The sequence below is a fragment of the Trachurus japonicus genome, chromosome 1, assembly GCF_045865225.1.
Source record: "Trachurus japonicus isolate A0001 chromosome 1, Traja_1.0".
NCBI classification, from domain to species: domain Eukaryota; kingdom Metazoa; phylum Chordata; class Actinopteri; order Carangiformes; family Carangidae; genus Trachurus; species Trachurus japonicus.
The window spans coordinates 15,300,881-15,328,658 of record NC_140907.1 but is presented as its reverse complement, the minus strand read 5'-3'; the positions used below and the strand labels follow the sequence as shown (position 1 = coordinate 15,328,658).

General features: G+C 41.4%; 2 protein-coding genes across 5 annotated transcripts in view; both read left to right on the top strand.

The window, feature by feature from the left end:
• The window catches only part of rab11fip4b (RAB11 family interacting protein 4 (class II) b), a 59,833-nt gene extending 52,824 nt beyond the window's left edge, over positions 1-7,009 (top strand). For 2 of the 4 annotated variants that reach the window (XM_085774771.1, XM_085774790.1), the window contains 7 exons: positions 44-184; positions 568-649; positions 1,416-1,553; positions 1,781-1,939; positions 3,627-3,707; positions 4,186-4,329; positions 4,861-7,009. In XM_085774771.1, coding sequence (XP_085630897.1) covers positions 44-184; positions 568-649; positions 1,416-1,553; positions 1,781-1,939; positions 3,627-3,707; positions 4,186-4,329; positions 4,861-4,977 — 862 coding nt within the window. In that variant the 3' untranslated portion in view covers positions 4,978-7,009. The remainder of the gene's footprint in view (positions 1-43; positions 185-567; positions 650-1,415; positions 1,554-1,780; positions 1,940-3,626; positions 3,708-4,185; positions 4,330-4,860) is intronic. The other 2 variants (XM_085774781.1, XM_085774798.1) reach the window with 1 other exon arrangement.
• Positions 7,010-8,015: 1,006 nt separating this feature from the next.
• On the top strand, positions 8,016-11,916 carry LOC146991576 (uncharacterized). The gene is made up of 4 exons (XM_085791655.1): positions 8,016-8,074; positions 9,664-10,159; positions 10,662-10,786; positions 10,996-11,916. The coding sequence occupies exons 2-4, from the start codon at positions 9,672-9,674 to the stop codon at positions 11,166-11,168; spliced, it is 786 nt and encodes a 261-aa protein (XP_085647781.1). The 5' UTR covers positions 8,016-8,074; positions 9,664-9,671; the 3' UTR covers positions 11,169-11,916.
• Positions 11,917-27,778: the final 15,862 nt, after the last annotated feature.

Below are 27,778 nucleotides of genomic sequence, written 5' to 3'. Positions count from 1 at the left end.
CGGTGTATTAATTAAATTTTTTCTGGCATATTCATCATCTCAGGGTTCATGAGCTGGAAGAGCAGCTGAAGGACCAGGAGACACGAGCAGAACAAAATCTGCAGGAGGAGCTAAGACGACATCGAGAGGCGTACAGCAAGATGGAGAGAGACATGAGCACACAGACAGAGCTGCTGACTAACCGGTGAGAAACATACGTACACAAACACATTAACATACTCTTCAATGTCAATGTAGTTTACATAGGTTTTGATTGTTTCTAAATGCATCAGTGTTGTATTAATGAAGCTGATATACATTTGAGATAAAAGAGCACTTCTTAATATGTTGGAATCAGACCAAGCAGATTTAAGATAAATATAAGATAAAGATAAATCCCCTTGGTTGTTGAAAATACAGAATATATATCTGTATGCTAAACAGAGCGCAGGGATTTCTCCTGGGGTTTGAAGCTGCCTCTGGATGTGCTGTGGTTGTTTGCATAAAACAGTGCCCTAGCCGCCTGTGAGACACACTTATGCTATGTATATAAAAGTACACTGACAGACTGGAATTTGTGTTTTTTAGAGTTAAGCAATTGGAGGAGGAGAACAATGAAATATCTTTTAACATGAACCGCCTCAAGTCGCAGACAGAGAAACTGGATGAGGTAAGCCATACTTACTTTTCTTAGCGTTTTCTTTCTTTTATCATGTATTTTCTCTATTCAGTCTTAACTTTAGCATTTATATTAGAGTTAATATCAGGTATGACTGCTTGTTTCTCTTTCTGACATTCAAGATCTTTGCAATTTTCACATTTTGCTAATTTTCCAAAATGTCAGGTTTGTTACATAGTAGGCCTAGTCAAATATTGCTGAGTATGTGCACAAACATACTGCCACAGATTATGAGGAACTGTATTTACAGGATGAGATGATAAACACAGTTGCTGGGTGTCGAGCCACACCTCCATTTTAAGATGGCAAATGTAAATGACTCCAAACTTGAAAGTCGTGAAGTGCATTTTGTTAAATCAAAGGTGTCACAGAAAACGTATACAGATTTATTTATTTTTTTGACAGAATGCTAAATCTCTCACAGTGTGATTGATTAACATTTTGTCCAAAGTGCTTCTGCGTACTTATTATGTTCACCCAGTTGTTCACACAGTCATGCATCATGCCCATACACACACTCGTACACATATGGAACAGCTATCCGGGGCACTTACAGGTTCAGTGTCTTGCCCAAGGACATACGGACTGGAGGTCAAATCATCAATCTGATTTATTTGATGACCTGATTTACCTGAGCCACCGCTGCCCCAGATATATCTAAAAGAGTCTGTAAATAGAATAGAAATAACCGAAACACGGTAAAACATTACAAACTTAAACCATAACTGTGCCTGCGCGTCTGTGTTGCTATGCACAGGAGAAGCAAAGAATGACTGACAAGTTAGAGGACACCAGTCTGCGCCTGAAGGACGAGATGGACCTCTACAGGAAAATGATGGACAAACTGAGGCAGAATAGACTCCAGTTTCAGAAAGAAAAGGAAGCCATGCAGGAGGTGGGTGGCATTGTTTTATGCAATCATACATACGCGCGCACACACACACACACACACACACACACACACACACACACACACAGGCAAGGTTGTTTGTTTGACTGCTCATTTTATTTCCTGTCTCTGACACTTCTCTGTCTCACAGCAGTTATGTCACCTCAGACACCTACAAATAACTGCAGTGACATTATATAACATTTTTCATCCATCCTTTATCTCTTACATAGCTGATAGAGGACCTGCGCCGAGAGCTGGAACATTTGCAGGTATTCAAGCTGGAGGCAGAAAGGCCTGGCCGCAGCCGCACCTCCTCCTCCAGCCTGGTGGATTTCAACAGCAGGACCAGGGAGGTGGAGCTAGAGCACGAGGTCAAGAGACTCAAGCAGGTACTGATGAAAGGCTCTTTTCAAGTACTTTGTTGTGCATGATCAGTACGTAACTACAGTAGGTAGTGTTTGTGAGGGGTGTCTGTGTACTGAGTGTGCTTTGAGATGCTGAGATGATTGTAAGAGGCTCTCACATGCATAGATTCAGGATTGGATTCTTGTTATTTAAAGATAGTGTTATTTAAGTGTTTTGGGTGACCGTTTTTGTTTTTTACTCAAAACATAGAAGAAATAATTTCTGCTCACTGTTATCCTCTTCTTGATTTTCATAGTGTGTCTCAGTCTTAGCATTATATACATACTGTACTCTGTAGTGCTTCTCTGACTCTCACCGCAATTTTGTAATCACACTAAAAAATGTAATTCAGCTAATCCCTGTAATATTTCTACAAAGAAGTCTTTCAGGCACAACAACCAAATTACAGCTTTGCATTTTTGGCCATCCATAATTTTTTTTCCATAAAAGGCACAATTGTAGCACTGAAACAGTATATTGCACTTACATTACAACAAATTCTGAAGCTCCCACAGGATAAACCTGCACAATGATTCAGATGATACAGTTCATAGATCCATACCTGTGTTATATTTATCCCTGCAGAACTCGGTGCACTTAACCTTGCTCTTACATGGAGTGGTTCCCATTACCACAATAAATTGCTTTTCCCTGCCAGAGGAAACCAAAGTGTGGTACATTTAGAAAATAAAGACCAATTTTGGTGTTTTTGTGGGTGGACCAGGGATACACACTGTGATCATTTCTACCTAAATTTAGGAAGTACATGATCAGTGGGGTAAGGGGCTGGTAGAGATCACAGCCAATCTTGTTGGTTCTTCCCATTACCATAAACATTTTAAAAGTAGCACTGTCCTCGACATGATGTACTGTTGGTAATGTAATAGAGAATCCAGTCAAGCTTAACTTAATCAAAAATTATTATAACAAAAAGAATGTCAGCCATAGCGGACACAGAATATCTTTTATATGTCTTCCCGCCTCTTTACTTTCAATGTTCCTAGAAACAGGCATCTACCATAGTTAGCCATAGTTAGAAATACAAATGTCACAGTAGTCTCTGCTCAGTGTATTAGTGCAAAGTAAACATGGGAAATAAGGAAGTACAGACAAGTGTTTTTCAGATGTCCTCTGTGATAAGACTAGTGAAAGCAAAGCAGATATTAACCCTCTTTGAAGCTGTGTCTGACTCACATGTGATGGAATGAATTAGAAATTATGCTTCCAAGTTCCTGGGCCAAAAGAAAGGAGGATATAAAGAAGAAAAGTTACCACGGCATCAGGCCTTGAGGTAACTGTAAGTGATACATACCCAGTCAGTGAGAATTGCTGATTTGCACAGTGTGTGCATTTTATCAGGGACTTGAGATGATAAGGTCCATGGCCCCCTGTAGCCTTGAGCCAAACTTGTCACACTAAGTGCAGGCAAGCAAGAAGGGGGCAGATAATAATAGTTTCATACCATCTTCAATCTGCAGATACTTTTTATGTCTTTCTTTCTATCAGATCCAGCAGTTTTAGTTGTACAACAATTCAATGTGAATGTCCGTGGCTGGACAAATTATGAAGCTGTGTATACAGCCGCTGCCCTGTAACATTCGCAAGAAGGGTAAACTCATTATCTCATACTTGCCTGTGCGCCTCTGTAAATGTCTGTATGTGTGTGTCCAGCGATTTGTGTCCCAGGACTTTCTTCCCCCTGAATTCCAGCACCTGGTGTTGTCCGGGGCTTGGCTCCGTCCTGGTCTGATGGTAAAATTGTTTCTGTGACCTTTGACCTCCCAATTAACAACTAATCACAATGGAGTAGAGTGAACTTGCCAAGGCTGAATTGGGGTCAGTGCTGCAGCCCCCCCTACTAATGGTTTAGGGTAAACAAGGGTGAAGCAAACTGACCTCTTGTCAGCACTCGAAGGCAACTTAATCATGGAGCTTTCATAACACACCCGACAAAGCAGGGGAACAGTTTGTTCTGTAACACACATAACCCATGTTATGTCCTGTAGGTGTTGCCAAAATAGATGTCCATTGCTGTGTTGGCTGCTGGATGAGGTACCAAGTGCAGTGTTTTGGTGTATGGGTTGAGTGCGGCTTGAGTAGTGGCCATTAAAAAAAAACACACAAACACACACATTATCATCCCCTGTGTGGTCCAGATACCCATCTCTCATTCGCTTCCTATCTCTCCCCTATCTCCCCTGCCTCTCCCACCCTGATTCTGTATTTTTAGGAGAACCAGAAGCTGAGGGAGCAAAACGAGGAGCTCAATGGTCAGATTCTCAGCCTCAGCCTATATGAAGCAAAGAACCTGTTTGCCACACAGACCAAGGCCCAGTCTCTGGCTGCAGAGATAGATAATGCCTCCAGAGACCAGGTGAAAACCATTCAAATATATACACTACACTGTACATACTATATCCAGTGCAGTTACATTACTCTTATATGACACAGAAAATGGTAATTTTACTGTAAAACAATGCTGCAGCTGCAAAGGTCGACTGTTCTGCAACCACTTAGTTTCTTCAGTGGAGCTGGTTTATGGGATCTTTATGTGCAGTACTTGGAGCATAAGTATATTTCAGGACATATCTCAGCGTGAGTGTTCTAGATACAGTATTACACTGTTGTTGATTTGAATCCATTGTGCCTATCATACACAGGCTACATGCTGGACACTGCCATGGAAATAAACTTTCCATGCATAAAAATGAATTATTTGCAAGTATATAATTTATACACAGTCCTCATACAGTACGATCATTTTTGTGTTGTCAATATTTAACAGTATATTACTGCATGTATTGGGTCCACACCCTCTTGGGATTCAATAAGGAGCTCTTGTGTGGCAATACAATTAGTAGGACTATACTGAAATGAAATTGTGTTTGACATACTTTTTTCACAGTTAATGGAGGCCCTGAAGGAGCAGGAAGAAATCAATTTACGTCTGCGACAGTACATGGACAAAATCATCCTGTCCATCCTGGACCATAACCCCTCCATCCTTGAAATCAAAAACTAGCAGTGACTCAACTGGAATGAGACTCATTTCTTGGACTCGGAGAATGAGGATCATTCCAGTTGTTTGGTCAGAAGCTGCAACTCGAGTCGGGAGTCTGTGCAGGAAAGCAGAGAGAGACAGAGCTTGTCTTGGGACCAGGGACGTATAAATAGACATGCATCGCCCCCTGCTGTTTGTGGCAGGAAGGAAACTTCCTGTGATCCTACACAGAACTAGAACCAGTGATCGCTGGCAGACTTCAGGTCATACTACTGTGACTCTTCAACTCGATCTACTCTGTTTTGTTTTTATTCTGTCTATGCTGTGAACTTTAGTTACTGTTACAATTTTGATCTCATGCAGACAAAACTGGTGATTTCTTTCCAGTAATATCCTGCATTCAACACGCTTGATGTAGTAGGCTACACTGGACATAATGTAGTTGGGCATCAAAACTGGAACAATGTCAGAAGTCTGATGTGGATTCTACTGTATCTTGGTGTCATAGTCACCAACAGCTTGGTACGACATAGAGAGAAACACCTGGCAAGCAGACAGACAACCTGAATGAGACGGACATGAAGGCAGGTCAGTCCACTGTTGCCTGATCTGTAAACTGCCAGTCTCTTCTCCCCAATCATGTAGGTGTGTTCTCCGAAAGCATGTGACATACTTGAACAAGCAGGTGTTAAAAGGAGAAGTGAGAGGCAGAAGTGGTTAGAGAAAGAAAAGGAGAATGCCTTGATTATAAGCTGAAAACAATGAATTAAGCAACAGTGTTGTTTTGTTTTTTTAAAGAGGTGGGGAGTCAGATGACAAACCGTGGATGCTTGTAAAAGAAAGTTTTAGTGAAGTCTTTGAGGGTTTATAGGAGGTAAGGATTAATGTTTTTTGTTTATTCTTGAGAACATGTCTTCCAGGATCTTTGAAATAGCACTTGCAGTGTCAATCAGTCCAATGGTGAATATTGTCACCGAGAAGTGGCCCTTAAGTTGGTTGGGATGAGTCGCAGATGAGTGTCACTTTACGGCTGCAACCAAGGAGTGTCTTTAAACTGTAACTTCCATGGCTGCTACTTGCTAGCAAAGCAGGGACTTCAAAAGATGCTCTTTTGCTAGCAATAGACCCAATGATGTTGCACAGAAATGTAAAGATATGAATGTACAGGATGTATGGTGGATTTCCATCAGAGTGACTGGTAGCCATTGTAACATGGTTTTACTGAATAACCTGTCTTTATGTGCTCAGATAGTGGATGTGAGCGTCCATCACATTTGGTGCAAACGACTGGATCATCTCATTAAAGCCTGCAGATCACAGATTGTAGTTCATGCCCCGATGGTTCTGTGAAACTCTCTGTAAATACCATGAATGTACAACTTGATATTACACTTTGTGTGTGGCCAAAAAGGCTTTTTGAATTCAAAATCTGTACTTGATTAAGTTGCAACATGTGTACAGTATTCTGTACTGTAATGAGGGGGTCATTGTTTTAGAGGGGAAACAATTACAATCTGCTGTGTTAATGTAATTACTCTAAACTTGAGTTTTGCTTCCTTGCACAAAAAAACGTATTGTTTCTTTTTGCATGGTTCACCTTTTCTTCTGTCTGTGCCTTTTTGAGGACATTTTTCAAGACGATGTTGCTATATAGATAGTTTTTGGAGGTACACTGTATGTCTGTGTCTCACATATTTTCTTGACTTGTAAATGTTGTAATTATATAGTGATAATTTGTATTCATGTGCCACTCACCACTCTTTTTCAGATTGATACTATTTTATACAGTTTTATCACAGAGGAACTTGTGATTGCTTAGGTGTCCTATTAGAAAAGCAGTATAGCACAATGCTCTGTAAGGTACGCAAGCCAGGCTAGTAATTTGGGAATATTTTGTCATTGTAATAATTTTTTATGCAGTGGGAGATGTTTAGTTGCATTTCTCAGCTTTTTGTTAGAAGGTCTCCTTCTGGCTATTAGGTTTGCTTTAAACTGGCTTTTTATATGGTCGTAAACTGTCTTCCTAACAATAATTAAATGGTGAGCATTATGAGCTATATTGACTTATTTACCAGTACAGTACCTGCTGACTTGTGTCCTGTTTTGCCTCATGAACCCTTTCACTCTATAGTTGCTTGTGCCATCCTAGATTTTAAAAAAAATGAACAGTACATTGAGCTACCACAAACTCATTATTTGTAGCTTAAATTTTAAATCATTAGGGCTATCCAATGCAATGTAGAAATGGCAATAAAAAATACTTTGGCTGTGATACTGTCTCATGAAATTTCATCATTTTACTGTTTTCTTTTTTTTTTGCCCATGCCCATTTATAAAATAAACTGTCATTTCTAAACCATGTAAACATTTATTTTGTTCTTTTTGAACTGAATAGACTACAAGTTATTCCAAATTCTCAATTACAGTTTTATTATTGTGTCTGCTTTCTTTCAGTGATTAGGCTACACACATTTCAGGGGCACTCAGTGAGTCAAGTGTGTTGACACACATTTATATTATGTCTTTAATAAATGCTTCTTCTTCTTTTTTTGGTCAATCACGTTGAGAGATGGCACGTATGATTCCTAAAATTGAAAAACTAATGAGTGAAAGCAAGAGCTGGATCTACTGTAGGGCCTACATCCCATAAAAAAAAAATCTTTCAAATGATGTAAAGCAGTGTAGGCCTGCATATGGCATATGGCATATGACTGGGGCAAAAAGAATTTGGCCAAAAATATGCAGGAAGCAAAAACATCTCAATAGAAACACTACAGGCCTTGTGCTGTAAACTGTTCCCATCACAAGCTGTTGGATAGGGATTGATGTCTTGCAGAATCATTCCTGTGTAGTGCAAGGGTATTTTATTATTTGGGTCGGTGTTAGATGGTCAGACTCAGAACACTTTGTAGTCTGTTTTGAACTGGATATAAAACGCATTTTTAAAAAAGAAAAGAAAAGAACATTAGCCCCTTTAACAAACATGGCGTTTCTCTTCTGCGTTGTGGCGCCACCCACCGCCTCAAGCCCACCGGCTCATGCTGCTGCTGCACCCCCTCCGCGTGCCCCGGAGCTACAGGTGGAAGAGGTGTGTCCCCGGCTTCAGACTACAGGACAGGTGAGATTTCACTGGTTAAAATGAAAGAATTTACCAGCTAGCGTCAAATTACAGGATTGGTTTTGTTCAGTTTTATTGTTTATTGTTGTCACCGTAGTCACGCGCAGTAATTGTCGCCTGCCGGTAGCTCGCGGGCGCTGTTAGCAGGTGGCTAATACGTTAGCATCCACCTGGAGCTGAGGAGGCACAGGTAGCCTAAAAGTATTACTACGAGGTTGGCCGCAATTTACCACTGATTGTCATTTTAAAAACAACTACACAATCTTTGCAAAGAACAGAGGAGGGAGAGAGGAAAATCTACCTGGTGATGCTTAGCAACAACAACACAGTCACACAATGATGAAGCAGTAATATAATGCAAGCATTCAAAATGTAAATGTTGCCCAGCATGAGGGATTTATATCACAGGGCTCCGGATTAAGTTTTTTTTTACTAGGATAGAAGCAGAAAATGTAGAGGTGCACATCGTAGCCTATAGCTAGGTGCTTGCAAAGCAAATATTCACATTTCTCTCATTATTTACCTTTTCATTCATGGTCTTCAAACATTTGCCTGCTACTTGTAATCTTTGAGTTTCCCCTTCTGTGTTTTACCACTGAGAAAAGAAAAATAGCAAATTCACTGGTTGCACATGAGCAAGTAGATGAAAAATTTACTTCCGTCTCAAATTTTAGGGGCAAAATGCTCCCTTTTAGGGTCAGTCTGGAGCCCTGATATCTGATTACTGACTCACCTTATTCAGCTCACTGTATTAAACAACTGGATGAGAACAGTACTCTTGAAGCTCAGAAAAGATGAAGCTGGACTCTGAAGTCCAAAACCAACAGTGCATTAGTCCACTGGCAACCGGCCCGAAGTCCATTTGTTACCACTGTAGCTTAGAAAATGGGTCATAAAAATAAAATCTGTTATTCTGTGAAATAGCCGGGCTCTAGCATGAATATTATTCAAATAAGCGCATCCAGGGAACTATTTTCCATCAGAGGATTAAAACACCTCATATGCTGGCATGGGAGTAAAAAGTGCAGTGCTCACATGAAGATGACTCTTTGTGAAACTGTGTGATCCATTGGTGTCTTTGAACATGCACAAAGTTTTGATTATTTTATCTTCGTTGCAGAGAAATCATGTTGTTTAAGCAGGTGGATGAAGAGTTTTAACAACATCAACCATATTTTTTCACTTGAAATGTTATGGAGTCACTGTTGTCTCTGTATCTTTCAATCACAGTCACATAATGTTGTCTAGGTGCACATCTCAGAGAGTTTCATTGAAAACATATTGGGATTCATTAAAGTGTATCAAGAAGTACTGTACTGACAAATACACAAACCCATAACAATTCGTGTTTTCCTTTTAGTATACTTTCCAGCAGAAGGTGTTGGTTTAATGTACCGTGTTTATTATTGTGTTGGTTTATTAGACTGTTAGTTTTGACCAGTCCAACCCAGAAATAATATTTGCACAAATATCTACGGTTATTGGTAATATCAATGCAAAAATCGGTTAGTTAGATTATATTTCTGATGACTTTTGCTCTCTCCAGCTCTTCTGCTCCATTATATCAAACCTCCCTCTTTATGTTACAGGTGACGTGATGCCTCTGAATGGTATGACCTTTGAGGACAGAAGAAGAGAAACACATCGCGACACCTGTACAGCAAATGGTGTGGACGCCGGTCAGGCCCCAGGCACAGGTTTAGTTAATGGAGCTGCTGCTCATAATGGCTACCCAGCTCCTGCCGCCAGAATCAGGAAGGGCACACCAGCTGGCATACCAAATGGTACCAAACCACAGTGCATGGTTAATGGTTATATTAACCATGGGTACAAAGGCCGGAGTACAAAAGCAGCGCCCCCAAGGACATTTAGGAAACAAGGAACTATGATTTCAGCTGTGACTTGTCCCACAGCAGCTGGTGGGGTCAGCAGCAGAGACGGTTCACGTTGTTCCTCGATCAATGGGGCTGCGAGTCTAGACACTGTTGCCCTGCCCAGTGATTCAGGCCAAGTGACACCAGAGTCAACTCCATCAGCAGCAGTGACGATGCAGAGAAGGAAGAAGAAATACTGGCACAGGAAAAGGTGAGCCTCCTCCTCGTGATAACTGCTTTTAAAGGGGGCTTAAATGCTTTTCAGACTTATAAATATGTTTAAAATGTTGGATACTTGCTTTAGAGGACGCGGAAGTGCCATATCATGAGGTAGGCGCGTGTTGAAGTAATTCAGCTGAATGAATGCAAGAGTCATGCAATTCAGATTAGTGCAGGAATCTTTTAACATTTTGGGAAATAGTCTTATGGACTAATTCTGATTAGAGAATGATGTTATGATTGGTTTTGAGATAAATTCAATTAAAGTTTATTTGTAACATAATTACAGTGAAATTTTTATGTACCTCTGGTTGTTGCATAAGAATACAAAAAATATAAATAAAAAATGTATAAAAACAATAGAAGTAGGGGTAATAGATTTTTTTTTTTTTAGTCCTCCACAAAATGTCCTGTAAAACAATACACTGTTGTTTAGCAGTAATTGGACAGACCGAGCAAATGAGCTATAACATGTCACATGTCAACTTTTGTAGAAAAACTGAAGTTGTCTCTGCAGTCCCTTTCATGCCACCACAAGAGGAGGAAGACTGGGAGAATGAGACCTCTGAGATCAAACTCACCGGCTGGGATAAAATGTGTTTTGGTAATCAACCATATGGTAAAAAAAAAGTATACATATATACACACACACACACACAAACACATATCACAAAATTCCACAGTACTATATTCACACTCAACCGTACACTGATGTTACAGACAGTCTGAAATTTACCGTATCTACCAGCTCTTTTTCTCCAATCCTATTTATAGGATTTGGGTCAGGCCTAGTGCAGCTGTTTTACCAGTATTTTGTGCCTCTTCTAGGTCCAGAAGATGTGCTCCATTTTGCTTTGCGGGATATGACACTTAAGCAAACGGACATAGTCCCCCCAAAGGTGACAGCCCATTACAGCCCGGCCACACACCACCCATGTCCTGTCAAGTGGTCCTGCTTCAAGCTGCCCAGTGTGCCAGATCAGTTTGCAGATGCTGACTAGTAAGCCAGACACATGCTGTTGTATTGAGATCAGTGTTCCCTGAACCAAATTAACTGTTGGCCCTTTAGTTCTCCATTAATGGCACTGTGTAGATTTTCTGGTCATGTGACCTGTTTGAGGATCCGGGATAGCACCCATGCATAGAATATTTGTTTAGTCAGCGTCTTCCTTCTTTTTATTCATCTGAAACATTAGTGGAAGAGTTGTTTTATTTCTTTTGATTTTAAAACTTACTTAAAAAGTTAGCATCTATGCAAAGCCTCAGAATGAAGAAGGGTGAGGTTACCACAGGTCAAAGATTGTGGGGTGGAGTCTAGGTTGTTATTTTATCATAGGTATTATTTTATATTTTATATTCAGATTTTTATATTTGTTTTATATTGCAACATATTAATTTATTTGGCTTTTGTGATCTTAAGGAATGATTTTAGTTAATACCTCAGTGACCCGGTGTTCGATTTCTTATCTTCAGTCTTTCAAGAACTAGAGTACTTGTTTTTATCTTAAGTTTTTTGTGTTTCAAAACCTCTGAGATTGGAACACTGTTGCTCTTTTGAGCGATTATACGATCAATTGTATTGTTTATAAACTGCACATGTTCACATCAAGTACACGAGGAAACTATTTTGAGTTAAGGCAGCGGAACTTACCAAGAAACTATTGCTCGATTATGTAACAACAGCCAATCGTTTACCTGCCTGTTCAGATCTTCATTTTCACAAGCACAATAAATCAATTTTTCATCCAACTTGTGCACAAACCTTTTGCATGTTCATCCTTACTAAGTCACTGCTCCAGCCAAAGTGGGGTTTACCCCTGCAGCAAAGCGAGTACGCCCACCTCTGTTTTTGATCTCTTTGTCCAACTGAACCACATGAACCCACAAAGTCACTCGTATTACCCCGTGTAACTCCCACTGACTGAGGGGCTGACAATGTGAGGAGCGATGACAGTTTTCGGCCACTAGATGGGGGAGATGGTGTAGGGTTTGTTTTTCTCTGAGTTATTCCACACACCTTTGGGAGTTCAGTGAGTTCATTCCCAAGGACTAAGGAGACACAAGCGCTTACTTGCATACTGCTCAATCCTCATTTTACTGGAGTTTCATTCAGAAGGCAACAAAAGAAAGGAGTTGCATGCAACTGTTATTGAGCAGATAAATGTCATCTAGTGAGACTAAATCATTCACATCCACAGACACCACGTCAATAGGAGATCGAGGTGTTTATCTCCATTGAAATCTGCAGTCATACATTGTGATGGGACTTTTTAGTTTTCATTTTCAGTAGTGCTCTGGGGTATTTTTTTTTTCCCTATTCCACACAAATGCGCAATATCAGAACCATCTTTTTCAAAGAGATGAAATCGCTTTTGATGTTCCCCAGCCCTCTGTGAGAATTTCATTGTTGATGTTAAGGGTAAATGTGACTGGAGGAGTGGTGATAATAGGGGAAGATGATGATGATATTGTTGTACTTTGCTGGTGTTTGCAGACTGCAGACACTTAACACCGGGGTTTAGTGGTCCACTGAGCACTTACTACGCAAGTCCCACTCAAGTGTTCATGGGAGCTTAGAATAGAGTCTCAAAAATAGGAGAAACATGACATGACTTTTTCTAACTTGCCATGAGGATGATTCTGTTCGGGGTGATACAATGTTGCAGTGCTTAGCATGTTCATGTCCCAGCAGGAAGGTGGAGTTAGCATGCTCCCTGTGCCCCCAACCTTCCCCCACCTCATTGTCAGACGACAGGCAGGTTAGGACTGAACTTAGAAATGTGAGAATCTGAAAGTGAACGCCTTTCCTTAAAAATAGATGGATGGATGGATAGATGATTGTCTGAATATTTCTTGTCCTGCATTTGTCTTTATCTGTCTGAAGGGTTATTTTCCAGGAGGCTGACCCATACCGAATGTCACTGTTAATTTACTCCATCGATGATCATGCTTTGCGAACTTGGCTTGCCCTAAAGCCGAAAATCTCCTCCAAAGCAGCATTCCCATATGTTATTTGTTTGATCTTTAGACAGTTTAATAAATATTTGTGAGTGTGAATAACTTTCCGCCATGTCCACAAACCAGAAAACCCTGAATCAAATTTGTCATGTCATCATGAGATTAAGTCTCGTAGCTGCTTCTCTCAGAGGAAGTGATGCCCTCTCTGTCGCTTTTCTCAAGTCCATGTGACTTATTTTGTTTAGAAGTAATTAAAAATGTGCCTGTTTTCTCATGTTTAAAGTCCTCCTCGACACCATCAGCCTGTTCACAAAGCCCATCTGTTATTCATTGTCACTGGAGCGGCTTGCATACTCGTACACTCTCACTTTTAGCTTAGAGAGAGGCTGCTTTGCACTCACAACTCTTGACTAAACCAGTGTTCAGAATCGTAAAAAAAAAAGTCCATTTGCTTCAGCATTCAAGGGATTTCCCCTCAACGCTGCAGTAGCAGTCCTGCATTACCATTTTGTGGGGGTGGTAGCAGAGTTGCATTGTTAGGAAAGCATGTCTCATACATGTTGTAATCATGGTGAGTGATTAATGACCCTATATGTCCCAGTGGATCATTTCACCACATCCTGTGTTTGGACAAATAGGCAGATATACTGGAGGTCCGACCTGACTGGTCCTGCTTGTCCTCCTACACTGTGGCTATGGTATGGACGAAGTTCATGTTGCAGTTATAAAACGCATGCATGTTTATGTAGGGAATACACTAACCCGCCCATGGCATACAATTCTATTTATTGCCAGATAGGCTTTGGTCGTAATGAAAAAAGTTTCTCATGCTGAGATGTCTTTGGGAAATTAGCTCCAGGCCTGTAGTGCAACATTTCTTGGACGTGAATCACCAGCAGCTATTTCATCTGGTTCCAGTGTGACCAGTCATTTAGCATTCAACATCTTTATTGATCTGGCAACATAATGGTTTGTTAGACTGGCACAAGAAAGACCCAGGAGGAGGCAGGAAGGATGATTGTGGTTTTGCTGAACCTCCTGTAGCTAACCATAAAGCATACACGTTGTGGTAGTGGGTAGATATTTGTCATGAAAATCCCTGTTACCCTGCACTGTCCTATATTGATAATTTTCCCTGTAAAGCATGCAGAGGCTGCAGCCAAAGGTCCAGTCCAGCTGTGCATACAAGTGGTAACAAAGATGTGTATGTACTGTAAATGTGGAGACCAAAACCAACATTGATTTAATCCAAAAAACTACTCATCGACATGTCCACTGTAGATTATTTTGAGTCAGTCTCACGTACACAATGTTATTATTATCAATAGAATCTGAGGCTTCTGTAATGGTAATTTTAACATCCTCAATAGCATCAAATTTGAGTTTGGGTTTCCTCAGCTGTTAACAATGTTAACGGTGGACTGATTTCACTTATTTAAAATAAAACACTTTAATACCTCAGTTGCTGGGAGAAGCTATCCAGGCAGGTTGGAAATGCAAATCATCTTACAGTTTATTCTAGGCAGATCCCACATTTCATTTCGCCTCATATAAGCCAAGCCCTGCGTGAAATTCATAGTTATTTTGATGACAAGAAATCTGATATGAAAGAAATTGCAGAATAGCCCCAGAAATCTATGATGATAATAACAAATCCATCATAAAAAACCTCATTTGAATCATAATTCAAAGGCTCAAGCCAAAGTAATGCAGCCTAAGTTAAGACCGTGAACCCAGAATGTAACAAAATACTGCATTCACAGTATTAGGTCATCAGTAGTAGATCACCAGTGGGGGATATTTTGGGGAAAAAATTCCTCTGTTCTCTGACATCCTTCCATATAAACAGCGTGTAGTATGTGCCACATGAATATGATCCTACTCAACTTCCTCCTCCTGTAAATGAACTCCCGCAGCGCATGATGAATTGTATACCCTGTTCAGACAGGCAGCTAGCTCTCCATTTCTCCTCGGTGACTCACCTCCAGTTATGGCTTTTTCATCTCTCCTCTGTGTGTCCGGTCATTTTCTGAGCCTTCTTGTCTTGATTGATCTTGTAACGGCATGTTGGCAAGTACAGGAAGATGCCTGTGGTTCACTAACCTCAGCCAGAGCTAACCAGTACAAAAACATAAATAAATTGGCTGTTTCGGGGAGCAGGGATTCCGGTAAATTAGAACAATTATCTGCAGTCCACGAGTGAAAATTGGTAAAAGATGGAAACTACAAGGCCTTTGGAAAATTTGCCTCAGTCGAGCTTGATCCTTGCCAGTGTTATTTAATTTGGGATTTTTTTTCACAAACTTTTGGCTGCATTAAATTTAATGATTCCTTGGCATTTAACATTCTCTAAACTTTCTGGAAATGGTGAATAGTATTTAACGGGTTGTTTTAGGCCGTGAGGATGTGAGCACATTGATTTCTCTGAAGTTCTGTGAAGAAAATTGTATCACTCCCAATGAAGAAGGTTCATGGTTTCCTGTCATTGTGACTTGACCCAGTAGGAAGACAGCCAGACTGCAGAGATCTGGGTGACAGACCATCAAGGGAAAGAAAAATCCCATTGCCTGTGGAAATAGCTGGCAGCTGGCGACAGTAAAGGTTACAATAGCTTCATGACCAAGCACACAGTCTTTTTTTTTTACTTTGTGATGAAAGAGAAGGTGCTGCAGTGCTGCCATAACTTGTCACATACTAAATTAACCCTCGGCCTCAACGCTAAGTCAGATAATTGGTGTTTATATTTTCATAACATAAGGTGCTGTAATTAAGTTTTAGCATATTAGTGTTCGCTCTGAGAGAAACCATTGCCACATCTGGTGAACAGAGGAAGGGCAATATATTTTGCTGAGTCAGAGTGATTGGAATCAGGAGGCGTTTGCCTGGAGTGAAATCTTCACCATATGGTGAAACTGGAGCAGCGCGCCAGTGCTTACAAGCCTGGGTCTGGTAAAATCTACTTCCCGTGTGTCACTGTAATGCTATTCAAGGACGTTCTAGTTGTAATATGATGGGTTTTATTAGGGTACAGTGGAGGAAGCACATATGTTTCAAGAGAAATCCCTCCTGATATGAATTATAGCTACATATTTCAGCTATGCTCAGTGACAGCCCAGCTTGTATTAGAAAGTACTCACAACTGATGGATAAGATAATACTGTAAGAGTTTGTGCCATTCTTGAATGTTTAACATTACATTAAAATAGGCTGACATTGCCAGGGTAATTTTCCAGGGTCATGGGGTATGTTATACTTAGAGGTATAATATTTAAGAATTTGTTTGGATGTTTAATCTCCTTTACAAAAAAAGCGTGTTTGGTTTGCACAGCCTCAGGTTTGTTTTGCTCTGGTTTAGACTTGTCCATGTTCATGTTCTTGTCATGGCCCCCTCTGCAACATTGAAATAATGATTACAGTATAAATCCTTTGCACTTCTTCTTCAAGGTCTCGGTGTTTCAAAGCCACCAGGACTGGTCAGTTCATAGTCCAGCCAGTCTTTACTAAAAGGAATTTCTCCTTACATTACATCTGTCATGTAGACTGCAGCCAACTATTATTATGTTCTTGTTCCTATAAAATGCCAATAAATGTTGAAAAATACCACAATTCCCTAATACCCAATCTGACATATTCAAACGTCTAATTTTGTCCAACCAGCAGTCTGAAACCCAAGGACATTAATTTTTCTGTGTAGAAAACAGATGTCCACATTTAAGAAGCTGGAACCATAACAAGTCAGTTATCAAAATCGTTTGAGTCGTAATAGAGTTAATGTTTCAGCTCTGCTGTCAAGTGGTTGGAAAGCTAAAGCTGTATTAATCCTATTCAAATCCAAAACGTCCTACAGACTTTTTTTTTTTTTTTTGAGTCGAGCTGACTTCCAAGCGCAAATTGATCTTAATGTATGCTATGCTGCTTTTGAATTTTTCCAATATCCTTACCCAAATCCTCGCCTCAGGTTTTTCAGAAGAGACAACTTCTTCCTTTCAGTCTTGGACTAAGCACCCAGTAATTAAAGGGTTATTTGTCGCCATGCAGGCTTTATCTATCGCCTGCAGTACTGTGCCAGGCCCAGACAGAGGCAGTGTTTATCAGCCATGCAACCACTGACCCTCTGGCCTGTTGGGATGCTGGGCTCGTAGATGGGCTGGCTGCTACGCACCGGCCTGTGACGACCTGCATGTCTGGCTGCCCTGCCTACCTGTCTGCCTCCTACTTGCCTGCCTGTATCTGTCTTCCTACCTGTTTGGTAGTCTCCTAATGACAGGCTCTCTGTCTTCTTGTCAGACTGCTTGCCTGGCTGCCTCTCTAGACATCCACTTGCAGTTTTTTCACCTCCTCCCTGTCAGTCCTGCAGCAGTAGCTGGCAGACTGTCACTCCTCTCTCCTCTCTGGGCGTCTTTTGTCTGTCTGTCTGTCTGTCTGTCTGCCCAGTTGCCCGTCTGGCTTCCCAGCCGAGGGATGGCTGGATGGGTGCTAGATAACAAGCACCCCGCAGATCCACCACTCACGTACAAGAACAGAGACGGGGAGGGAGGATGAGAGAAATCGGGAGGAGGAGGTTGTGACGGTTGAAAGGAGAGATAAATGGAGAAAAAGGAGGAGCAGAGCAGGGAGCACATGCTGCTAGAGAAGCTGTGGGGAGTAAGAGAAGAAATAAGACATGATAGACGTGTGTTAGAGAGGAACATGGGGAGGGTATGAAGAGAGGATAAAGCAGATGGATAGGTAGGAGAGCAGAGTGAAAGACGTGGCGAGACAAGGTGGGGAGACAGAGAGAGAGACGAGGCGTAGTGCTTATTAAGAGGCTCACACTCCGCTGCTGTTTCGTTATTGAATTAACACACTGCTGTACTGTTAGTCTGAGCAGCAGGACTGTTACTCTGCAGGGATTAACATGCACAAAAACAAACATCCACTCACTCCATCTCTCTCACACCTTCTTGTGCACGTGCACACCCACACAGGCAGTCGTCTGGTGTGGCAGACTCTCGGGTCTCTACACACAGCCGCTGCGATGAGACCTGCATCTGAATTACAGATGAGATTGTCGAGTGTAACGTGCTGTAGTCAGAGGTACACATTTACAGTTCATTTGTACAATACATGACTTTGACTGTAGTTAATCTCATCATGGAGCCTGGGCCTGGAGTATCTCTCTGATTTGACCCTGTTTAAAATGAATATTTTGTCATAACTGGGTATGAAGTAAAGTTGTGTATTGAAGTTATAAATTGTGCCATGAAGCCTGTGTAGGGCTGGAAAAAGTTATTCAATTGCAGCTTTTCACTGTTTTCTATCAGTGTAAATTAAATATCTATGCAACTTGATTATATAACTTTGGGCTCAGAGGACTGTGATGGTAATTTTCCACATTTTTTAAGACTAAATTGATTTATCAGAAAGGAATGTAAAAATTAATTGATGACTCAAAATAATTGTTAGTGGAGCTCTAGCCCTGTGCAGCACACAGTGTGAGTGTTCAGTATACGTACAATGGACTCGGTGGCGTTCTTCCGGCTCACATATTTAGTTAAACTCTCTCTGCCTTTTATTCAGTGCAGAGTGATTGCTCATAGCATTAGCCTACATGCTATTTGCTGAGCTTGTAATTCTATGTTTGCCTGTGTGTGAGGGTGTTTGAGGGTGTGTGTGTGTGTGTGTGTGTGTGTGTGTGTGTGTGTGTGCGCGTGCGTGACAGAGCGAGAAAGGAAGAGAGGGGGTGCGGGATGTATCAGCCTCTCTGTGTATCTTTGATCAGCAGGGCAGAACCCAGAATCCTCATTCTCCACATTGCTCTGTGGAGCGATAAGTGGAGTTGTAGCAAGCTAGCTCACACCTCCCACACCCATTTCTACAATCCACAAACACACACATACACACATGTCTGTGCACTATACATCACTGAGGAATCTGCCCTTTTAAAGATGAATTACATTCACTTTCCTGTCTCCCTGACTGCCTCTCCCTTATTTTCCCCCGCCCTCCTTCCTCCCTTGTCTCGTCTCGGCGCATGTGTTGTCTTTCCATGCCTTTTGTAGCTGTGGTCAGTGGAGCCATCTTTGCAGCTGTATCCACAGTCACAACTAACTTTCCAAAGGGGAAGGCCCATCCGACAGCACATAACAAAGGAATGTGACCTGACTGTCACAGCTGATAGAGATATCTGCGGCCTTGTGTCTCAATTTGCACCCCTCCAGTAGCCGACAGCGGAGTTCGTCTGTTGCCTCGTTTATTACTGTGTCAGGTAAATGCTGTGCAACACAATCCTGAATTTGTTATATTATTTATCACAGTCAGTCTTCCAGAAAAGCAGGAGTTCTGTTTTCTACAATGGAAGAAAAAAATACTTCTTGGCACCAGTGAAGTTATGTTGCAGCACCAGTAGAAGACGGTACACTTTTCCCCTAAAGAAATACTGTTGTGACATCTATAGGGTAACCTGAGTGGCTGTGGGCACACCTCACATGCTAGTATGATTCTCTTCATTCAAGTAGATCAATCATATTTCAATAAATCGATCGACAGAAAACTAATGTGCAAACTGTATTCTGATAATACAGCAGTTAATTACTTCATTTTACTGTATATTTATTCTTCCATGTTTATTAATGTGTCTTTATGATAAATCCCTAAATACTGTGTCTGTGAGTTTTGGATGGAACAATTTGAACAAGTCAACATAGTGTTCAGAATATCATGAGGGGCATTTTGTACTATTTATTTTAGTATTTCTTTTTGGAGCTGAAACATCATTGATTTCTCAGTAGTTAGGAATTCCTGCTCCTCTATTTGTTTTTCATTTTTTTCATATAAAACTTGAAATCTTCAGATGTTTATTGATTGATAACATTATTGCTTCTTTTAGGAAATTGTAACTGGCATTTTCTTCAATTTTCAGATATTTTTATAATCCAAAATATTGATGTAACAATTGAGAGATAATCCCCAAAGAGTGTCTGTTATTTTACATTTCAGACAAATAGGCAATCACTCAGGGCGATCATTGACAAAACTAATCAGTTGTGCAAATAATTGTTTATTCCAACACTTGTCTTGATTCATACTTTATTTTTAAAGTAATGCAACTCCCTGCTTAGTCACAGCAGATTGTTGTTTGGCTGAACGAGATTTGATGAGTCATTGACAGGTTTTCTTGGGCGGTGTCTTCGGAGGATCCTTACATGCATGTTAATGTACTCACACCTCTCTTAAGAACAGTCTCTCAGTCATCTGCTGTATTTTACTCTGGCAAATGTTCAGTTTTATCTGTTCAAAATGAGTAAATTGCTCTTTTAGTAATACATCTCCAGAAAAAAAAGAGAAAAAAGATCCCCCCCCCAACCTCTGCATACCAATTAACCTGGGCCTGTTTTGTCGTGTTGTGCTGTCAAAGACCTCTCATAGCACGATGCATTGACTTAAGACAGAGCCGTCCGCCACTGCATCTTTGCACAGCGTGGACAGAAAAGTGGGCATCTGGTGGAACGGCACCTCTGCGCTCTTGGCCGGTGTAACCTGGCACCGGCTGCAGAGAGATGGCAGCAGGATGGCAGCGTCGCAGGCAGACAAACAGAAGGAGCAGTCGCCGTATCCAGGACGAGCAAGGTTGGCGGCAGGTTGATTGAGTGCTTGTAGGTGTGGGTGACCTCCTTCGCTTCCCCTCAGTGGCAAAAGAGAGAGGAGAATGAGGGGAGGATGGAGCAGGAGAGGAGGGAGCTGAGAGGTTGTACCACTGCTGTCTGTCCCACTTTCTCTCCTCCCTCTCTTTCTTTCCTTCTCTCTCTCTCTTTCTTTCTTTCTTTCCCCATGTCTGTCCCCGTGGTCACACTCAAAGACACGTTATCTGTCCCATACACTCACATGTTTACACAGTACAGTACCATACATTTCTAAACACACCTATCAGGGTACAGTTGATGTCTCTACCTCTGTTTACTGCATTCCTACATACGGCACCACATATAAACCTTGAACCTCGACCTATACAGCATCAAAGCGACGCCCTATAACGTAGAACCTATGTTAAGTTAATCTGTGACTTTCTCTTTGTCTCTGACAGTTTGTTCATCTGAGCCAGCCCTGGCTTATTGTACATTAGCACAGCTATGGTTGCCACGCAGCATTGATCACACTTAATCACTGTGACAGACGAGCAGGTTGCTGAGTCAGCGGGAGTGCACGTCCACGTGTGTCGAGGGGGGTCCACCACTGAAATGTAACAGGCAGGCTGAAAAGCTGGCCGTCATGTGCAAATGTGAAAAGTGCAGCAGGGCAGATCAGGACAGACTGGCAGAGGTGGGAGAGGATTTAAAAGAGTAGTTCAACAGTTGCTGTCTTGCTGAGAGTTAAGTGGGAAGATTTAGACTGCTTTTACTCCTTTGGTTTAAATACTACAGTAAGCTTCAGCTGGCAGTTAGCTTAGCTTAGCATAAAGACTGGAGGCAGAGGAAAAGAACCAGCCGGGCTTTCCAAGAGGAAACAAAGCTCTCTAATTGATACAGTCTGTCCCATTTGTTTGTTTGTTTTTCGATATCTAGTAAAAACCAAAAAGTATGTAAGCAACAAAAAATATAGTTTTTACAGGAGGTTACAGATGGGACTACTTGTTTGGCGAGATTCTTTAACTTCTAGAAGTCTTTGCTCATTTCCTGGCAACTTGACAGTAACACCAAATCAGTGAGATTTAGAGGTGGATAGAGACTGTTTCTAAAGTAAGCTAAATGGCCTCTGGCTCTAGCTTCATATTTACACCACAAATAGGGGATCAATCTTGTCATCACCTTTGTGCAATAAAGTGCATTTCTTAAAATCTTCCTCTTGGAACTATGCAAGTCACCCGCTTTTTTTTCCCTCTTCTGAGCTCCCCCTACAGTGCATATTTTCACTGTTGCAAAAACTCACCACTATCTCTCCTCCCTCCCCCCTGGCCATGTACATTTGTTTTCAACGAAGCCGGCCAGAAAGCATTTATGGATGTCTACCGAGGTGGATAATGTTAACAAGCGATTACAGATTACCGGGCGTGTTTGTGTCGTATAGTGCCTTAAGCAGTCCATGTTTAACGCGAGACGAGATCTGGGACACCGGGTCGGAGGCGCTGATCTTGCAAGGTTCGTTTGTCAGCCAAGAGGCGCAAGAGACCGAGAGCCTTCATTCACCCTGTAACAAGTCATTTAACCATCACAATTACTCTGAAACTGCTGGTGCAACTCTTGCATAGTTCCTCTTTAACACTGCAGCCATTGATGGCAGTGCTTTTTACCATCCGTCCATTGGCTATACCACCTATCCATGCAGGGCTGCTGGAGCCAATCCCAGTTTACATAGGGTGGGGGGTGGGTGGGCTACACCCCGGTCAGGTTGCCCGTCTATAACAGGGCTGTCACGTAGAAACGGGCAAGTTTAAAGTCACCATCCAAGCGTGTCTCTTGGAAGCTGGAGGGAACACATTCAGGCTAGAGGAGAACATGCAAAGCCCACCCAGAGAATCGCACCCAGAACCTTATTACTGAGAGGCAACTGTGCTAACCACTGCAGTGTAGTTTGGTGTGTGTTCCCCTTGCTCTTCAACCCTGCTGTCGTCTGTCTCTCCTCTCTCCGTCCTCTCTCCAGCCTCTACCTTCAGGCTTTGGATCGAGCCTTTAAACTCCCACACTCCCACCCCTTCACGGCCTCCGTTGCGGTTCAACTTTGCCTTACTTGTTTTATCTCCTCGTGCACAAACTCACAAAGCAATTCGGTTGCAAATCGGCGTGTGCAGCATCAGCCGTGGGTTTGTGGAACATTTCTCGCTCCTTCTCCCCTATCACCCGTCTCCTAACACCTACCTCCAGGCAGCGTTTTTTACTGCTACGATAGGGATACAAGCTTTGTCTGGAATCTACCCTTCCGGATGTTTCTAACAGGTGACCTTAGACACCCTGTATCTATGTCTGCTGAGACATGTGGCGGGGATGATGTGTGTGTGTCCATGTGTGTGTGTGTGTGTTTGTGTGTGTGTGTGCTGGCAGTGAGTCCTGTATCCTCCGGGGGGTCATCAGGGGCACTCACTGTAAACAGATCTTCACGGGCATCAGCAAATCCCCCCGGCTGGAGCATGTGCTCTTTACCATTTTGTCATTTTCTCTTTTACACGCACAAACACACACAGGCCGGCACATAAACACTCCCACTCATGCATTCACACATATTCCTTATCTGTTGACCAGAGGTTTCAGTCTCTCTCTCTCTCTCCCTCTCTCTCATGTGCTCTCTGTCACACAGTCTCTCTCTACCCTTTTCCCTGACAGTGGGGCCTCCCGCTTGCTTTACCGTTTCCAGGAAGCGGGTAAAACCAGTCTTGAGTTTCCCTCCCCTCCGTTCCAAGCTTCCAGGTGGAGAAAATAGACTCCGCTGTCGCCCTTGTCCAAATCTGTCCCCACATTGGAGTGGAAAACAAACAGTGGAGCTGCCTGACAGGTCCAGGGGGACATGAGAACCTGTGGACTGTTTGAACGGGGCCCAAGACGAGAAACGAAGGGTTGTTCTCTGAAGCTGCGCTTTCACCTGGTTCCCTCTCTCCCACCATGTCGTTCATTTGTCATTTCTTCCACCTTCTGCCAGCCTCTGCTACCACCATGACCGAAGCTTCCCCTTACATCACAGCCCGCTGTTATAGGCTACATCATCTCAGCTTCATAAATAGCAGCTGACGCTCTGAGCTGGTATGGAAGACACCACGCTGTGAGATGGTTTTAGTTGCTTTTCAAGGTGTGAACTAATAATAATAATACTAATATGCTGCTACAAGCAATACAGACTGTCATGTTAAAAATTCTTCTAAGTTAAGCTGTGACCATTCCTAGAAGGAGAGCGACGTTCAGTTGTTTCGTAGAAACCATCATCAATCATGTGATAGCATTGTTTGTAGGAACTCCTGCTGCCGGTCCCACCTTTTTCCACGTCAAGCTACAACCTGTGTGACCAGAGCTGGGACGCTGCCAGCATTTATAGGCAAGACCTAAATTATGTGTTTTAACAGGACTATTAAACCGTTTAAAGAGACAAGTGTCATATTATGGCCATCAAGTCATTTTAAAGATGTCATTTGTTTGCATACAAATGTGTGTATTTTTGGGGACTGGCTGTCACGGACTCTCACGCTTCTCCATATTGCTGCTATACTGAGGTGACAGAATGATAACCTGTCATTACCAAGTGATTTATTATTAAAGGTTATTTATATATGTCAGTCACAAATGATTTATCAAAGATTGCTGACCACTCTCGCGTTGGTTGTTTTTTTTAAAGATTGCAGTGTAAGTATTTTTGTCAGGCCGCCAGGGAAAGAAAACAACAGATTCTCTGAAAGTCTTTCTAAACTTCTCACACTGCCGCTTTCTGCCATTTTGGCAGGTCTCTCAGTGAGCAGTGTTTCTGGCACGTCTCCCTCATTTGTGTGTGATAGTTGTTTGCTGAGTTTCAGGAAGGCTCACATTGCCAGTGGGCCTGAAACAATAGAGCACGGTTTTCTCAGCCTGTTGCTGCTCGGTGTCGGCCTTCGCTTGCAAGAGTGAGAGGGAAACTCCGGACTTGCCACCTCCTGCTTCTTCTCCTCCTCCTCCTCCTCCTCCTCTTCGTCCTCCCCCTCCTTCTTCTTCTGCTGCTCCTCCTCTTCTTTCTCCTCCTCTTCCCCCTCTCTGATGACTCAGAGAAATGTGCTTGGCTCGGCTTCTGCTGCCAAAGCGCAAACTGAGGTCTGATGAAAACAGAGTGAAATTGACAGAAGATTCCTTTATAATGCTTTGGCTGGATTAGGACCTTAAGCTTTTTCAGATGTACCAGACTAAATAAGTGCAATAAAAGACCGAGATTTGTTGAAGTTAGACCAAATAGCTTCATGTCTCTTAAGTTCTTCATACATGTTTATGTGCTGCGCTGTGGTGCTGGAGCCAGCTGAAGGAGGGCAGTTGTTGCCAAGCACAGTTGCAAACATCGCAGAGCTGTTTCAAAACTTTGAAAAAAAAAAAGATTGATAAGATTTAGGTGAGGTTAATTCTGATTTATAATGTCTGTTCTCAATATAATAGACTTAAATCTAATGCCTCCCTGACACACTGATGTCTGTGTTTGCAAGTATCTGTTTTCTTTTACCTTTCAAAATAATACATTGAGCTTGAAGGAAAATATTGAAGAACTGTACTTCATATATTCTATGTATTTTATGGCTATAATGTCATATTAATATGTTTTTTTTTAATGTTGAAAAGCTTTTAACTCTAGTTTTTCTGCACATTTAATTGTGTGCTAAGTTTATTAATCCTGGCATCACTAAATACTATGTTTTCATGTAACACTTAAATAAAGGCTGTTATCTAAGTCATGGTATAAATATATTGTGCAGAAATGAACTGATGAGCTCAAAAATGTATGTAAATTTCAGTTTTTATAAACTGAATGTTAAAATTAAGTTTGTTGAGCAGAAATTTTGTTTTGATGATATTTTCACATAAAGGATATCTACTTAACAAATTATTATTTTATTGGAAATAATATATCTTATTATTTATTTTTTCTATAATAATTTAAATCAAATCAGTCAGAAACAGAGCAAGCACAGTTAAACTTAACAATATGTAAATCAGTGTTGGGGTAAGATACTTTCATGTCTGGAGGTAATTTTCCTTTCCCTGGTAAAATAGGTCATTTTAATAATTAATGTAATTTTACTGTTAAAAGGTGGAAAACTTTATTGATATTAATTTATTTTCATGGATAAATCACAACTCTTTATTCTTTTGACAGAAGGAAGAGAAAACATCTAACTAATTTTAAACCATAACACACATTTTATAATTGTAACATGTTTTTTTCTCTCTCCTCTATAGTACAGACAACATGATTAAGATTATAGGGTCATTATCTACAGTTCAACATGTCGGAGAAATAGCCATTCCTTCAGTATTAAAACAATCTTCATAAACAATAACTATTATAACAGAAAATCAACTACTGCAATCAAATAGTTAAAGCCTTAATTGTAGTGATTTTATTTCTTACTTGGGACTTTAATTTTTAAGTTTTAGATTTAAAAAGAAAATGATAGTAAACAAAATGTACTCATGCATTTATGTCTTCAGTGAAAGGAAATACAGATTAAGAAAGGTCTATGTATAGCAATTCACAGTCGAGGGTTGGCAGAATATTTAGGCGTATTATATCATGCAGATATCCCAGCAGGATTCGAAATGATTTTGCAGAATGACTCACAAACGGTTTTTATGGATGACTGATTATTCATGTTGTTTCTTGTCTGACCACTTGGCTTTTCCATTCAGGTTTTATGTGTCACCATGGCTAATCCCGGGCTCCAGAACACTAAAATGGTAGCTTTGGCATGCCTGTCCGGTTGCCCTTCCAAACTTGGCTTCCCGTGGCCAAGCAGCTCAGGGACTGTGTGCCATCGGTGTGTGTGTACATCGAACAGTGCGTGTTGTAGTTCTTATTTTTGTTTGCCTCAACTTGAGTGCCTCTGTTGTCACTTTTACCATGAATGAAGGGTCTTGACTCTCATTAGTTAATCCTCTCCTCATCCCAAAGTATCCTGGTTGCCCTTATTTCCAAAATATCTAACTCTCCTCATCCCACCCAACTGTTGCTCCTCTATAAAGTTGGCACACACTTTGTTTTTTTTTGTCTCTATTAAGAACAAATAGTACTTTGTGACAGATCTTGCATGATCTTGCAACCATCACTATTTATCCTTTAATTCTGCTCTTCTTTATTATTCCTTTTCTTTCTTTATTCATCACCCACCTCTGTGTGCCAAAGACTTCACACAACACAGCCAAAAGCCCCCGATAGTTTCTGTCAGAAATATCAACTCATTGTCACCCCCTCTCTCTCAAGGGGAGGGCATCAGATGTTCATCTTTGTGAATAAGAAATTTGGACAAAAACCCCCAAAACATAATATCAGAACACACTGCACACAGATGGTTAAATGTGTCGATAATAGCGCAGCAGATTTTCTTGGCAGTGCTTTATAGTGTATTAGGTTTAACTGTTGGCTGTAATATGTTTGGCCAACAGCAATAGCTGCTCTAAAGCTAGCATTGTTTAGGGCCCCCCAGGGCTTGTGTGTTGGCCTTGCACCGTTTCTACTCTGGAAGAGCATCTGCTTTGTTCTCTGCTCTGAAGTATCTTCCTTCAGATCACATATCTAACCACTTTACTGATCCTGATGGCTTGAGCCTGCAGCCCTCTGATGGACACAGGCAAACACCCGCAGGGACGCTATCACAGAAGCTCAGTTGGTCTCTCTCTCTCTCTCTCACACACACACACACACACACAATCATTCACAGAACTAATCGAATGGTTTGTGCAACGCTGTTTAAATGTGTGTACGTGAGAAAGAGAATATACTTGCTACTGTATCTGTTTACTTAGCACTCCTGAACACATGCTTTAAACGTGTGTCTGTGCATGAGTGTGTGACACTGCTCTTGTGTGTGTACTCATTTCACGGGAAATGAGTTTTATGTAAACTTACGTTCATGATGAACCTGATTTGGCCTTATATGATGGGGATGCTTTGTAACAAATGCAACACACTGTTTGTGTGTGTGTGTCAGAGGTGTTTTATGCGGCCGGCCATGCTGCTGGTAGAA